General features: G+C 45.3%; 1 protein-coding gene and 1 non-coding gene across 6 annotated transcripts in view; one reads left to right on the top strand and one right to left on the bottom strand.

Moving 5' to 3' along the window:
- Positions 1-14,974, bottom strand: part of Rubcnl (rubicon like autophagy enhancer) — a 39,555-nt gene extending 24,581 nt beyond the window's left edge. For 2 of the 5 annotated variants that reach the window (XM_031361910.1, XM_031361915.1), the window contains exon 1: positions 14,825-14,974. Coding sequence is in view for 1 of the 5 variants with exons in the window: in XM_031361909.1 (XP_031217769.1) it covers positions 13,962-14,105 (144 nt within the window). In the remaining 4 variants the exon portion in view is untranslated. Of the gene's footprint in view, positions 1-13,961; positions 14,752-14,824 lie in introns of those variants that run through there. The other 3 variants (XM_031361916.1, XM_031361909.1, XM_031361914.1) reach the window with 3 other exon arrangements.
- LOC116085498 lies at positions 8,829-8,971 on the top strand. Its single transcript, XR_004116600.1, has one exon. It is a non-coding gene; the product is annotated as a small nucleolar RNA SNORA48 (small nucleolar RNA).
- Positions 14,975-16,260: the final 1,286 nt, after the last annotated feature.

Genomic DNA, 16,260 nt, shown 5'->3' with positions numbered 1-16,260 from the left:
CACTGTATGGAAGCTAGGAGTTCAACCCCAGCTTTCTGCAAGAATGCTCTTACCCACTGAGCCATCTCTCCAGCCCCTCGTCTGAACTACAGTTTATATAGCCAGACCCAGACCCAATAAATGAATATTTATTTCCAGCTTTTCATTACTATGTAAAACACCTCAGTGAGCAACTCTGTTCATAATTGTTTTTTTGTTTTTTGTTTTTTTGTTTTTTTTTTTTCAAGACAGAGTTTCTCTGTATAGCCCTGGCCGTCCTAGAACTCACTCTGTAGACCAGGCTGATCTCGAACTCAGAAATCTGCCTGCCTCTGCCTCCTAAGTGCTGGGATTAAAGGCATGTGCCACCACTGTCCGGCTGTTCATAATATTTTTGCTGACTTCTCCCAACTTGTCTGTCTCTCAGACAAGTAAAGACAAATAAAGAATGGCTCAGATCTTTCTTGACTCCAAATTTCAAAATGACTCCATTATTTCCTGGAGGATAGTGTTATGTAAGTAAGCCATGCTTTACTCCATTAATTCTCTGTACTTCAAGTTTGTTTATGTAGTGGGGGTAGGGAGAGATGATTACACGAGTGGAGTAAATGAAACATGAACAGTTTCAAACAGTAACATTACCCATCCATTTGTTGCTTTTTGCCTTTTGAACAGGGTCTCACTAAGTGCGTGTCTAGATTGACGCCGAATTTCTGATACTTCTTCCTCAGCCTCTCTATGGACTGGGAGGACGGGTGTGTGCACCATGACCAACTCATGGTGTTTTCTATACATTTTATTTTCAGATACAAGTTTGAAGTTAAGACAGGTCAGCCTTACTTGTAAGCCTTCTGTAAAGAGAAGTGACTATAGATCACCAAGCAAAACCAGACTTCCTCTCTAGGGATTTTCAGAGATTTGCATTTTTCATTTCACACAAATGGCCAGCAAGCGCTGGCTTTGCTCGATTATAGAACTGGATCATATTAGAACTGAACAGGTCCACAGAGCCTCAGTATATCTAAAGCCACAAGCAAGCAGTGACACAGTGACGAGTGTCATGGGGGAGGAGTGGACTCTGTGAAATAGAAGACAGGGCCAGAGAAGAAATGATACCTGTACATACCGTATGAAAGAAATCTAAATAGAATCATCAAATAACTGAAGAGACAAAGCCCCAAGTAAACATCTCTTGCCAGCAAGTGACGCCTCTGGCACCAGGTATGGGCGACAGCCAACTGATGGCCAAAGAAGCCCCATAGAAACCCCCAAACAACCTAGGTAATTGCCAAGGTTATGGGTGGCTCTCCACAACCTGAGAGTAAGACCTGTTGCTGAAGACAGCACCTATATAGCTCATTGGACACAAAGAAGTCAAGCTGGTGCCTCACTAGAACCTTCACCCCAACTGACTAGAGTTCATAGTAAGATAGGTAAACACCAACCCAGCTACAACTCTGTGATCAATGACCTCCCCACTCCATGAGATGAAGCCCTTGCTCAACTCTGCTCTGTTAGCCAAGAACATGATCTTGGTCAACCAATGACTGATCCAACTTAAGGCCCATGCCACAAAAGGGAACCCACACCTGACACTGCCTGGATAGCTAAGAACCAGAGGCAGAGACCTAGGATAGAACCAACCATGACTGGAGGAAAAGGGCCAATAGAATTATTCTTTTTTATTTTGATTTTTTTGGGTTTTTTTTTTTTTTTTTTTGAGACAGGGTTTCTCTGTATAGCCCTGGCTGTCTTGGAGCTCACTTTGTAGACCAGGCTGGCCTCCAACTCAGAAATCCACCTGCCTCTGCCTCCCAAGCGCTGGGATTAAAGGCATGTGCCACCTCTAACTAACTAACCACTAACTAACCTGGCTGTGTCCCAGGCTGACCTTGCTGGGTGGGATCTCCTGTGATCATCACTCCCTAAATCTCTTTCTCTCCTCCCTTAGTTATCTTCCTGACAAGTTGGCTCACAACACAGCTGCTTTTGTTCTTTAGCTTCATAAAGCCCCTCTTAAAATTCATATTGCATCCTTATTTTTTGAGAAATTATGTTTTTCTTTTTTTATTGGATATTTTATTTATTTACATTTCAAATGTTATCCCCTTTCCCAGTTTCCCCTCTGGAAACCTCCATCCCATTTCCCCCCTCCCCCTGCTTCTATGAGGGTGCTCCCCCACCTACCCACCCACCCACTCATTCCCACCTCCCTGCCCTGGCATTCCCCTACACCGGGGCATCAAGCCTTCACAGGACCAAGGGCCTCTCCTCCCATTGATGTCCGGCAAGGCCATCCTCTGCTACATATGCCGCTGGATCCATAGGTCCCTCTAAGTGTACTCTGTTGGTGGTTTAGTCCCTGGGAGCTCTGGGAGGTCTGGTTGGTTGATATTGTAGTTCTTCCTATGGGGTTGCAAACCACTTCAGCTCCTTGAGTCATTTCCCTAACTCCTCCATTGGGGACCCCGTGCTCAGTCCAATGGTTGGCTGGGAGCATCCACCTCAGATCCTCTCAGGAGACAGCCATATCAGGCTCCTTTCAGTAAGCACTTCTTGGCCTCCACAACAGTGTCTGGGCTTGGTGACTGTATGTGGATGGATCTCCAGGTGGGGCACTCTCTGGATGGTCTTTCCTTCAATCTCTGCTCCATGCTTTGTCTCCTCCCATGAGTATTTTGTTCCCCCTTCTAAGAAGGACTGAAGCATCCACACTTTGCTCTTCCTTCTTCTTCTCCTTCTCCTTCTCCTTCTCCTTCTTGTGTGTGTGTTTTTTTCGAGACAGGGTTTTTCTGTATAGCCCTGGCTGTCCTGGAACTCACCCTGTAGACCAGGCTGGCCTTGAACTCAGAAATCCGCCTGCCTCTGCCTCCCAAGTGCTGGGATTAAAGGCGTGTGCCACCACTGCCCGGCTGCCTAGTCTCATTGTAACTAGTTATGCCGTGTTTGGTTGATATCCCTGGGAGGTCTACTCTTTTCTGAAGGGAAATGGAAGTGAAGTGGATCCTGGGGAAAGGGGAGGTGGGAAAGGACTGGGAGGAGTAGAGGGAGGTGAAACTGTGGTTGGGATGTAATATATGAGAAAAGAATAAACTTTAAAAAAAGAATAGATGTTACCCTTTAGAAGAAATCCTATCACAGCCTAAATGCCTGCTAGCTATTTTCTTAGAATAAAGGTATTGGGGAGCAGAAATCACAAAAAAAGACCTGATGGTGAAAGATAACAGATAACATAGTTTATTTATACTTTATTTTATCTATTCTTTATTAATCTTATTATCTATCTTTAATTGAAACAAAAGTATGGACTGGAGAAATGGCTCAGCACTAAGAGTATTTGTCGCTATTGCAGAGCATGCAGATTCAATTCCCAGCTCACACCCATCCATGTCCCCAGCTCTAGGGGATTCATCAGTTATACACACGGTGCATATACATGTATGTAAAACATGCATACACATAAAACCAAATAAATAAATCTAAAAAGACTATGTATGTATTTATGGAAGGTGGCAGAATGTTTTAAAATATGTCTGCATGATGGAATAACTAAATTGAAAGAACCAACACAGACATTCTTTTCTAGTTTATTTTAGACTTCTGTGATAAACGCCATGACTAAACACAACTTGAGGAGTCTGATGGCTAATCTTGCTTGTCAACTTGACTACATCTGGAACCAACTAAAACCCAAGCACACCAGTGATGGATTTTCATGATTGGATCATTTGAGGTGGGAAGACCCACCTATATATATGGATTATTTAAGGACAGGGGATCTACTCTAAATTTGAACTATGCCTTCTGGTATCAGCCTACATAAAAGAACATGGAAGTAAAAAGCTTTTTTTTTTTTTTTTGCCTGCTTGCTCTCATTCTGGATGGCAAGTCCATCTATCCTGCTGCTGAGACATCTTCTCACTGGAATTAAAACCCAAGTCTTTAGGACTCCAACATACACCAAAGACCAGCTACCAAAGACATCCATGGATTGAATAACTACTGGATTCTTGGCTTTTCCATCAGGACACCACCATTGTTTGACTAGGTGGATCACAGTCTGTAAGCTAGGTAATCTCTCTCTCTCTCTCTCTCTCTCTCTCTCTCTCACACACACACACACACACACACACAATGTAGGTTTTTTTCATTAAAATATATATGTCTTGGGGGCTGGAGAGATGGCTCAGCGGTTAAGAGCACTGACTGCTCTTCCAAAGGTCCTGAGTTCAAATCCCAGCAACCACATGGTGGTTCACAACCATCTATAATGGGATCTCTAAAATGACACCCTCTTCTTGTGTATCTGAAGACAGCTACAGTGTACTTACATATAATAAATAAATAAATCATATATATATATATATATGTCTCATTTCATCAGATATGTTCCTCTAGAGAACCCTGACTAACACAGGGAGGAAAGATGTTTCAGCTTACAGCTTATAGCCCATCATGAAAACAAGTCTGGGTAGGAACTCAAGGCAGGAACCTGGAAGCAGAAATTGAAGCAAGAGAGCATGAATGAGTGCTACTTACTGGCTTATTTCTGTGGCTTGCTCAGTTTTCTTTTTTATAAACCCAAAACCGTATTCCCAGAGATGGCACCATTCACAGTGAGCTAGGTCCTCCCACATCAATCATTAATTGAGAAAATGTCCTCACAGGTTTGCCTGCAGGCCAATCTGATGGAGGAATCTTCTCAAGAGAAGTTTCTTCCCAGATGGCTCTAGCTTGTGTTAAACTGAAGAAAAATTAACCAGTATGCATTCTCACTTATGTTTTGGGTGCATGGTATGGTAGCATGTGCCCTGCAGACTCATATGTTTTCACACTCAGTTCCCAGTGGGTAGAACTGTTTGGGAAGGATCAGGAGGTGTGGTTCTGTTGGAAAAGGATGTTACTGAGGCCTTTAGGTTTCTTATGATTCCCAGCGTTCACTCTCTGCCCTGTGGTTGCAGACCAGGATATGAACTCTTGGGTGTTTTTTTGTTCTGACATCATCATCTAACTCTCTGAACCATAAGTTAAATTAAATGCTTTTTTTTTATAAGCTGTCTTGGTCATGGTGTTTGATCACAGGAATGGAAAATAACTAAGACACATTGTGAGGACACATGAAACATACAGTCATTAGTTACAGTTACAATGTTGTAGAACGAATCTTTTGAACTTATTCTTCCTGTCTAAGTAAAACTGGACATCTCCCCAATTCCTCTCCATCCTCCAGCCCCTGCCAACTGCCATTCGCCTCTCTGCTTTTGTGTGCTGGACTATTCCACATATGAGTGAGCTATATGGTATTTGTCTTGTTGAGTGGTTTATTTCACTTGATACATACAGTACCCCTGAATTTATGCATGTTGTCAAAAATTACAAGATTTTTATCCTCTTTCAGGTTGACTACATTCTGCTGTGTATATATATATACTACATTTTTAAAGTTTAGTCATCTACTGATGGACATTTAAATTGATTCCAAATCTTGGCTACATTGAATAGCCATAATAAAGAGGGGTGCAGATGTCTCCAGCAGGATGATTTCACTTCTTTTGGATATTTACCCATACATAAGACATCTCCCTCATTTGGTGGTTCTGTTTACAACGTTGGCTGACCCTCCATAGTGTTCCCATAATGGCAGTGCTGTTTCATTAGTACCAAGAGCATACAAGCTCCCCTTTCCCACATCCTCACAAAGAAAATTTATTATGACCCATTTCCTGTTGTTTTACTAAACACACCCAGTAGTAGGCAAATGTGGTTAAAAGTGAGTAAATCTTCAAATGTGGCATGTGATCAAATTCAGGGACATTTCCCTATACCCTCTTCAGTCTTTCTACAGGTCTACTTCCCTTCAGACACTGACTTCCACAACGATTCACATCCCTCATATGCTACCAGACAGGATCTATCATGTCAAACTGAAAACATTAAGATGCCCAGCAACATAAAGTCACTTCCCTTTAGACACTGACTTCCACAACGATTCACATCCCTCATATGCTAGCAGACTGGATCTATCATGTCAAACTGAAAGCATTAAGATGCCCAGCAACATAAAGTTCAAGCTTCTATGTAGCATTCAGGATCCAAAAAAAACCCAGAGATTTTAAAAGGTCAAAGCTTTGCTGTAACAGGTGAACGTTATCCTGACAAGGTCAGCAGGAAGGACACAGTGTCCTAAGCAGCAACTGCTGGGTGATGTCACAGGTACTCCTCTTGGTTCAAACATTTGGTAATAGAGATTTGCTAATAGCTCTGTAGGTTTTCAGTGGGAAGCACAAGGACCAATGATTGACAGCTGTCATTTGGCACAATGACAAATAGCCCTGAGGATCAGAGAACAATAGATGCTCTAAAGAACATCGAGTTGCCCAAGATTCTCAAGGGACCAACTCCCTATGACCATTGCACATTCTCTTTTCCACTGTTGCTCAGTGAAAACTCACATGAGTTCAGGTGCTAATGTATCAACTTGAGAAATTAAGTGGGTGGAGAAGGGACTTGCCCCACCTTTTACCCCCGATAACCAGAAATAGGACAAAGGAGAGGCTGACACCCGAGCCAAGGCTCCCTCCATGTGGAAGTTCGAGTTCAGTCATCTATCTCTTGGTGGACATTTAAACTGATCCCAAATCTTGGCTACAATGAATAGCCATAAGAAAGAGGGGTGCAGATGTCTCCAGCAGGATAATTTCACTTTTTTTGGATATTTATCCATAAACAAGACATCTCCCTCATTTGATGGTTCTGTTTACAAGGAATGATGATTTCGCCTTCACCACACCGGTGACACTAACAAGAAATCCTCGGTTTCCTGGGCAATGCAATCTTAAGAACTTTCCTTCCAGATTTATTTTAAAACACAGAATGCAGGCTGGAAATTGTGGCTCACGCCTAGAAATTCAGCATTTGGGAGGCTAAAGCAGGAGGCTCTTAAATTACAGGATAATTTGCTCTGATAAAGAGCTCTGGGTCAGTGTGCTCCATACACCATGAGACCCTGTCTCAAGCAGCAACAATAACAGCAAGTTCAAGAACTGAAGCACTCACTGAGTGTGGTGGCTTATGCTCGCAAGCCCAGCTCCTTGGGAGGGAGGCTGATGATTCCAAGCTGATGAACTGTCTGGGCAATGTGACAAGATGCTGTCTCAGAATACAATTTAAAGGGGCTGTGGGTGTAGCTCAGGGTTCATCCTTCACTTCCCCACAAGAGAAGAGTTTCATTTATATGCCTCATACTTTTTCAGCGACTTTAACGTACTACATAATTATAAAGCACGTGTAAAAATAACACATTATTTTTGCTTTTCAATGAATATTCTTGTACCTTAAAAACAGCCTGCGGACTGGCGAGATGACTCAGCGGGTAAGAGCACCAATTGCTCTTCTGAAGGTCCTGAGTTCAAATCCCAGCAACCACATGGTGGTTCACAACCACCCATAATGAGATCTGACGCCCTCTTCTGGTGTGTCTGAAGATAGCTACAGTGTACTTATATATAATAATAAATAAATCTTCAGGCCGGAGCAAGCAGGGACTGAGCGAGTGGCGCCGACCAGAATGAGCAGAGGTCCTAAAAGTCAATTCCTAGCAACCAGATGAAGGCTCACAACTATCTGTACAGCCCGCATTTGGGAGACCACTGCTCAAGTAATGTTCCATTTTTTTTCTTTCTTTCTTTCTTTTTTTTTTTTTCTTTTTCAGAGACCGGGTTTCTCTGTGTAGTCCTGGCTGTCCTGGAACTCACTCTATAGATCAGACTGGCCTCGAACTCAGAAATCTGCCTGACTCTGCCTCCCAAGTTCTGGGATTAAAGGGGTGTGCCACCACCGCTTGGCATAATGTTCCATTTTTAAATGTTATAGATGGAAAACAATAATAAATAGTCTGTAGCTCTAACGGTCAAGAGACAGAGGCAGTAGAAGAATCCTAAGCCCGGGACCAGCCTGAGCTATGTACTATGTAGCAACACTCAGCACGTCCCAAAAATGAATAAAACAAAACCATACAAACCAACCAACATGAAACAAGAAATATACCTGAACATAATCAAGACCTAAATAAGACACTGAAAAATATCTATTAATGCAGAAACATTTGAGTTGGTACTTGTACTTGAGAGATAATCTAGATTTTCATACATGAGCAAAATAAAATAAGGAGCCATGTTGAAAAATGTTTAGCATATCATCAAAGTTAACACAAACCTATTATTTGATCTAGGAATTCTTATAGGTACATATACCTATAAGAAATGTATAGGGAAAATCTCCTTTGCACTGTATGGTTGCATCATTTGTCAATAAAAAACCTATGGCCTATAGGAAAGGGTAGAATAGAAGGTGGAACATATGATAGAGAGGATTCTAGGAAAGAGCCAAGGGAAGAGAATTAGCCTGGGAACATGGAGAAGGTCAGAGGCATGGGAGCTGAGCAGAGGTAACCAGACACATGGCAGAACTTAGAGTAGATGGGATATTAAGCTATGATCTAATTGGGGAACAACCAAAGCTTATGGCGTAGGTGTTAGTAGATATATTTTGAGTCTCAGACTTGTTATTCTGAGAGCTTGGGGCTGGGAGGAAAAACTCGCTTTTTATAGAAATGAGAAAGGGTGTTCAACAAAACTAGCACTTGAGGGTAAGAGCAGCATTAACTCATCACAGACAAAAGAGGAAAAACTCCAAATGTCTACAAACCAATGAATATATAAACAGAGTCCTTCAACTATAGCGTAAAATAGAGCTTAGCCATAATTAGAAATGAATATACCATCATGAATGAGCCAAGAAACAGAAGTCAGACCCAAAAGACATTTCCCATCCGTAAGTATTTATATAAGGACCCCTGACAACCGGCAAAGAGACGCCTTGTTTGTGGTGTTGGTCTTCTTTCAGTCAGGGGCAGAGCAGTGGCAGTCCTTCATTCATCCTAACTTGATGCCTGGCTTGGTGTCTTAAGCCGTTTTATGCCTAGAACACCTAAAAAAACAAATCCAATCCAATCCAGGCAGAGAAGAGAAGGAGGAAGACAAGACAAGAGACTTGTATTGTATTCCGCTACACCACCCGGTGGGTTCCCACAGACCTCTCAGACAGGCCATAGACACACAGAGCCCCACCTACCAGCATGCAGCACAGTTCGGGAAGTGGAAGGCAGACAGAAACCTGCAGACCTGCATGCCACCCATAGGCCTGTCCTCCAGCACAAGGCACAGGCGGGCTGTCCGACATCTACTTGCCACCACACCAAGCAGCACAAAAGGATGTCACGCCAGTCTGTGGGCAGCCTGCAGCAGGAGTCACCACAATGTGTGACTACAGGGTGGCCAGATGAGAGAGAAAGAGAGGAAGACCACAATGAGCATTATGGAGAGAGATGACACTGGAGACTCCAGGATGGAGGGGGTAGCCAATTATAAGTGCCCATCCTGCCACCTGGGGCCATGGTGAAGTCCTAGCTCAAGCCGCCCCACAGAGGGTCACATCTGGGTCCATAACTACATAACGGCAGGTTTCAGTGGCAATGTCCTCTGCTCATATTACCACTAGAGAACATAGGGACATCCTGTTCATAGCGGCTGCTGGAGACCAGTGGGTGTCCAGGGGCTCTGCAGAAGTGGACCCGCCCCTCACTTCCTGCAGCACTGTGGAAAGTTGGCCCATCTCTCAACCTGTTGCAGCACTTGGACCCCATACCTTATCTAGGCAGCATAGTGGAGCTGGCCCTGATGGTGAGGGGTGGGTGAGCCAGCCCTAGGGTCATGAGAGTGGGTGAGCTGGCCCTGTCCCTCCAGGGCTGCAGTATTCAGGAGAGCAAGCCCTCTCTGCACCTGGCCTGGGCAGCACAATAGGACTGGTCCGAGTCAGCTGATGGGACACAGATGAACCTGCCTGAGGGCAGGAGAGCAGGAAAGCTGACCCTGCCTGTCAATGATAGCATCGGGTGGCCGGGCCAGAGCAGTGCTGGAGAACTTGCTCTGGTGGTGTGGATAAGGGAGAGCCAGTATGCTGACCAGATCAGCTACCACCTATGCCCAGATCCAGAGCTCTGAGTTGGTGCATCCCAACACCTACATCATCTGAATACAATTAGGACTTGTGATAGAAGTCTAGAGCTGCAGGATCTCTATGACAGGGCAGCAATGAGATGACCCAGAGGGCTCCTGGTGAGGATTCGATAGTGATGGTGTCACAGAAGTCAGAGATCTCGAACTAGACTCATTGCAATGAACATTCTGCAAGTGAAGATGTATGGACAGAGGGATATACTGTGAGACACACTGTGACACACTACAGCTTCTACAGCGAGATGTTTTCAATGCCTTGCTTTTTGTTTTGTCAGTGGTGGTGGTGGTGGTGTTGTGTGTTTTATTTGCCGGGAGGGGGGATGTTGCAAGGGTAAAGGGTGGACATGAGGGCACAGGGAGATGCCAGGGACTGGGGTGCATGATGTGAAACTCAGGAGGAATCAATAAAAATGTTATTTAAAAATTAAATGAAGCCTGGGTGGTGGTACACGCCTTTAATCCCAGCACTTGGGAGGCAGAGGCAGGCAGATTTCTGAGTTCGAGGCCAGCCTGGTCTACAGAGTGAGTTCCAGGATAGCCAAGGCTATACAGAGACACCCTGTCTCGAACACTCCCCCCCCCAAAAATAAATGAAAAGATTGAAATCCCACGCCCTAAAAAGGGTTTCTATAAAATGTCCAAAAGGAATGAATCCACAGATGCAGGGTAGATTAGCAGTTCTTAGAATGTAGGAGAGAGCAAGGAGCTGACTAAAGGGTAACAGGTTTACTTCTGAGGTGAAGTGTCCTAAAGCAACCACAGTAGTGGTCCCCACTAAAGTTCACTGACTTGTACAAGAAACAAGAGTCCAGTGGTGTCTGAATTTTACATTGGTCTCAGCAATGCTATTTTTATATTGAAATAGGAAGAAATGCCCCTCTTCCTTCAAGAAGACCTAAGGAAGACTAGAGGGAGCTGATGGATCAAAGAAGGGTCAGAGGATTCCCAACTGCAAGGCTACAGGTGTCCTGGGGTGGTGGGAGAAGGCAGGAAAGAGAAGCCGAGCGTATGAAAGGGAGCGTGAATATGTGCACCTAAAAGAGCACACAGAAGGAGGGGAGGTGAAGTGACATCATCGCAGGAGCAGCATCGTCAAGGGAGAAGGAAAAGGACGGCCAAGAAGACGTCATCAGCTGGCTTCTGACAGCTGTCACAGACCCCACACGCTCACACATGTACCCCACCTTTCAAACAGCACTACAGGAATGAGTCTCTGACCCGGTTAACAGAGAGGAAACAAGGCCCCGATGCTAAGCGCCGCAGTACATTTGCCTATCTTTTAGAAGTACGTACAGAAAGATTAGAAGTAACAGAATTTCTCGCATTGCTTTCAATTAGTGCCAGAAGGGATGGGTGTGGAAGAGAGACATTGCGAGCCACACCAGAACTGTCAGGATTGCTAGAAGACAGAGCTATTTGGTATGCTTTTCTTTTTACTTTTAAGTGGAAAATTTCCACTTAATTTTAATTAAGTGATTTAATTTTCTTATAAGTAAAATAATAAGACTCTCAACATGTCCTACACATATGACCTATGGCCTCTCTGACTTCCCTATCCTACCTGGAGTACACTTGCCCTCCATCACTTCAGCGGCTGGGTTTTTATGCAAAATGGACCCATCACTTTTCAATCACCCGGGGGTGTGCTATATCCCACTTCCCACCCCACTTTTTCTGTATAGCAGTTTTCATCGGAGTCCTCATCAGTTCATAGCTGATACTTAGACAACATTTAGACACACACCTTGGAGGTTAATGTGCACTTCTGTTGTAATAAATATAAATCCATAAAATCCAATCTTGAGAGAGAGGAGATGATGGTGGTGGTGGTGGTGGTGGTGGTGGTGGTGGTGGTGGTGGTGGTGGTGGTGATGATGATGATGATGATGATGATGATTTTAAGTCCAAGTGCTGGGTGAGTCGAGTTCTTTTGGGTGGTTTCATGTTTTATTTGGTTACTGCGTTTACCCAGATGCCACATGACAAAACCACCAAATCTGAAACCTCCTCTCCCCCTAAAGAAGTGGTTTTTCTTCTCAGTTCATACTTCATGTTCCGGTAAACACAGAGCATCCATTCAATATGGGAATATCATCACTTCCCCATGGATCAGAAAACAGAAACCCACCGAGGGGGAAAGGAGCTAGTGAGCACACAGCCATTCAGTGAAGTCTGGAGAATCATAGCCTGGAAACACGTGCTCCAGAGCCTCCATTCTCAACCCCTAGGCCACCTCTATGTAGGGGCTAATGGAGTCTAGGGCAGAGGGCACACACACGCACACACGTATGCATTTTTCAGTCATGCAGTTTAATGGCAGGGATAAGATATTTATGAACTCTGTGACCTTGACCAAGGCACAGAATCTCTCTGTGCTCCATTTTCATTTCTAGTCTGCTGTGAGAACTTACTGAATTGTAGCATGTGTGCCTCCGTCTGGCACACGGCGTTCTCTAAAAGTTAACTTTGCTATTGTTGCCATCATTATTGCAGAGCGGGTCCCAGTTCACCAGTATGTTAGGGAGTCCTTGACCTATCCCGCATCCTCTAAGTCTCCCTTCAGTTCCTCTGAAGTAAAATGTACAAACTGGCCAGAGATCTTTTAGAGGCATTGATGGAAAGCCGCAATAGGATTGACAGGCACCCATGGGGCTCGGGTTGATTCCAGAGAGAATAAATGGTTCTTTAAGAAGAACTGCTTAGATGTCAACAGCCGCACAGTTAACCATGCCAATCTCTACATTAGACGCATGAATCTATTTTTAGTGACAAGGGAAACTATTCAAATCTGTCTGCTGTGCTATGTGTGAGCATTCAGATGAACCGGGGCATGGGCTGGTAGGCCACTGTTGCTCTTTAACACTTGACTTAGCTTCCTACTATCGAATGAAGTTCTCTCTACTTGAATATTTGCCCATCACTCCCACAGACTCTTGCCTGTGTAAAAACAAATAACCAAACAAACAAAGAGGCTGGAGAAGTGGCTCAGTAGTTAAGAGGACGTGTTGTTCTTGCAGAGGACACAGGTGCAAGTACCAGCACCCACCTGGTGGCTCACAACCATCTATCGCTGAAGGATCTGAGGCCTTCTTGTGATCTCCTTGGGCACCAGATGCACACATGGTACACAGACATACACACAGACAAAACACAAATACATGAAATACAGTAAATCTAATTTTAAAATCCTGCAAGATTACAGAATAAACCTCATCACGTCTAGGCCTCGGTTCTGTAATCCATCAACGTTTCTTGTACCCTGTCTCCGACTCTATACAGACTCTGAAGAAGTGAATGAGAAGACACGGTTCCTATTATCTAATAATAAAGGGCTGCGAGGAGCAGAGTCAGGTGGCACAGCAGCAAAGAGGAACTGAGAGCCCCACGGATGAAGAAACAGACGTGCTTTTTGACCCTTGCCACATGGAGTTACGGAAAGACCGAGCTTGCACGGAGCTTCTGCTGGCCACCGGGGACAGGAGCTGTGGCCACAGCACTGGTCACTTTCTTGTAAAGGCCACACGTAAGGTTTTTCCAGGCTGCCTCTGTCCCTCCAGTTCACCAATCTTTCTAACTCTCCAGGAAATGGAACCTGTGTTCTCTCCTCTCACCAAGGGAGTTGAGGGTCACAGAGGTGCCTTGATGACTATCTGGACTCGAGACTTGGATAAGAAACCCCAGGTTTGCTAACTGGGCCCCAGTCCTTTGCTCCCTCGAACCACAACTTCAACGGAAGGATCTGGAACTCGGCACTGTAACTTGCCATAGGGGCATCTCCAGAGTACACGGGTCTTTTTTTGTTTGTTTGTTTGTTTTGTTTTGTTTTTTTGAGCCTATGTTCTCATTTAGAGTAATACCCTTCTCAAGCATTCTCAGTTCTGTGGCGAATCCACTGCAATCCCTCACCTGGTCAGGGAATTGCTCCAATTCCAGGACAACAGGTAGATGGACTTCAGGTAGAGTGTGCTTGCATACACCGGCAAAATGTTTTGTCTGCCACTTGACAAGTCCAGGGCAGTTGGATGTGAAGATGGGGTTCTCACGGTTCATGTAAGAGTCTTTGGGGAACTGAGAAGAGCCAGGGAACGCCTAGGTTCAGTCTTTACTGCCCCAATGAGGACACCTGGCTACCAGTGCCTCTCCTGGCCCTTACCCTCCCTCAGAGAGCACTTATTTTGTAAAGTCACACCGCAAAGGTGCAAACGTCCTCTTCTCTCCCGAGGAACAATTTCCTACAGCTCCCAAGCAACCACGAAACTGTCCTGACCACCTCCAGGAACACGGGTCACCTCTCCCTAGCCCAGGGTTCCTCATCTGCACCGCGCCTTGCTTCCCGCAGTCAGGCCAGTAGAGCTCGCCAGCGCTGCTCCAGGACGCCTTCAGGGGTCACTGCGTCTCGCGGAACCTTGAGGACACACTGCTAGGACAGGGATGCAGCCAGGACGCTGCCGGGACGCCAGTTATCTTTGCTTCCCTCGGCCCTCGACACTCGTGATCTGAAAAGCTCCGGGAAAGCGAAGCTTGCGGCTGCCCACGAGAACGCGGAAACACGGGGACGCGCTACCAAGCGGGCGCCTTAGACCCACGCCCCACGTACACACTCTGCCCTCGGATGCCACCGACCCGCCACCTCTGGGTGTAATAAACACGAAAAACAAAGTTGGCACAAATGAGCTCCCCGCCCCCAACTCCCAAGCTCCCCCCTCCCAACCCCCAACTCGGATGCGTCCCAGCTGAAGTCAGCGAACCTCGCGGGGACCGCGGCTTACCTACGCCTCCTGGACGTTTTATCCACCTAATAGCCACCTTGCCCGTGGTAGCGAAAGGTCCGGATCACCTCTTCAGTGTGCCATCAGCTCCGAGGTTCTGATGTGCAGAGAGAAGCTGCCAACGAATACAGAAAGTTTTCACCAATAGAAACCCAAGTTCTCCTGACTCAGCTGAACGTGCAACCGCTCGCAGCCCCTCTAGGTGGCGCAAGGTGCTCTTTGGGGAAAGGATTGAGACAATCCTGCACATAGCTACAATTGGGAAATGGGTCCCTGCTTCGCCTACAAGGCTCCGTTCTCAAAACCAACCTCCATCATTTTTGATGGCTCCTTGGTTTTGATCATTGCCGTTTCCAGGTCGCGGAGCAAATTCAATGATATTTTGGATTCTTTGTCTAACATCTCTGAAACACCTTCAGTCCCTGGTGCATCCTAGTTTAGATGGTTTAAACTTAACTAGTTGTTGCCACTTCGGAGGAAGTTAGAAATCAATAAGACAAAGTATGCTGATTATTAGCTCTCCATCGTTGTCTTCCCCTTCCTGTGTGGCCAGTTTACTTGGGGGTTACACTGGGTTAGACCTGGAAAGATCCTGAGTCAACTGATCACCCCCTGGGAAAACCTTACATTAAAAAGTCAGAACAAAGAGGAGCAGGTGTAGAGTGGAGGCAGAAGGATTGCAACTTTAATGCCAGCCTGAGCTACATGACAAGACTATTTCAAGAAAAGTCAATAAACAAACTGTGTGAGTTTGCACTAATATTGTTGCTCGGCTGCTGTGCCTGCTATCTTTTTGTTTAAGTATCCTTGAAGCCACTCCCTCCCCCCCATGGAAACAAATCATTGCTCCTGTTTCAAAGCTATGGGATCTGTGGCTTACAACCTTGTATAACTCATCTGAGGTCCCATAGCTAGATAACAAAGTCACACTTTTTAATGTAGGTGTATCTGGCGGGAGATCTTATATCCAATTTCTATGAAGCATCAAATAAGCAGACAAATTATGAAAAGGGGACCATGTGAGAAACTTGACTCAGGAATATCTAAAAGGAAAGAAGTCAGAGGACGGGGACACGGAGAAAGAATCTTACAGCAAACGTCATGCCGCGCAAATTAAGGTTTGAATCTGAGATGTTCCCCTACAGGTTTTGCTTGCTTGTTCGTTTGTTTTTAAGCTTGTTCCCCAATGGCTGGTGATATTTTGGGAGACTCTGGAACCTTTAGGAGTAGAGCTGATCTGGTGGAAGTAGGTCACTAAAAGTTCATGTTTGTAGCTCAGCCCCAATCCCACAGCTGTCTGCTTCCTGCTCTGCTGCTATGTGAACAAGCCTTTGACTCCACCGTCCACCTCAGCCAACGGAGGGGAGCCTGCCATTCTGATCTGGCCCGACTGAAACCTGTCTAAAGCCGTCAATCTTTCTGCCCTGAGTTAACTC

The sequence above is a fragment of the Mastomys coucha genome, unplaced genomic scaffold (assembly GCF_008632895.1).
Source record: "Mastomys coucha isolate ucsf_1 unplaced genomic scaffold, UCSF_Mcou_1 pScaffold9, whole genome shotgun sequence".
Lineage (NCBI taxonomy): Eukaryota > Metazoa > Chordata > Mammalia > Rodentia > Muridae > Mastomys > Mastomys coucha.
This window is presented reverse-complemented; position numbering and strand designations above follow the sequence as displayed.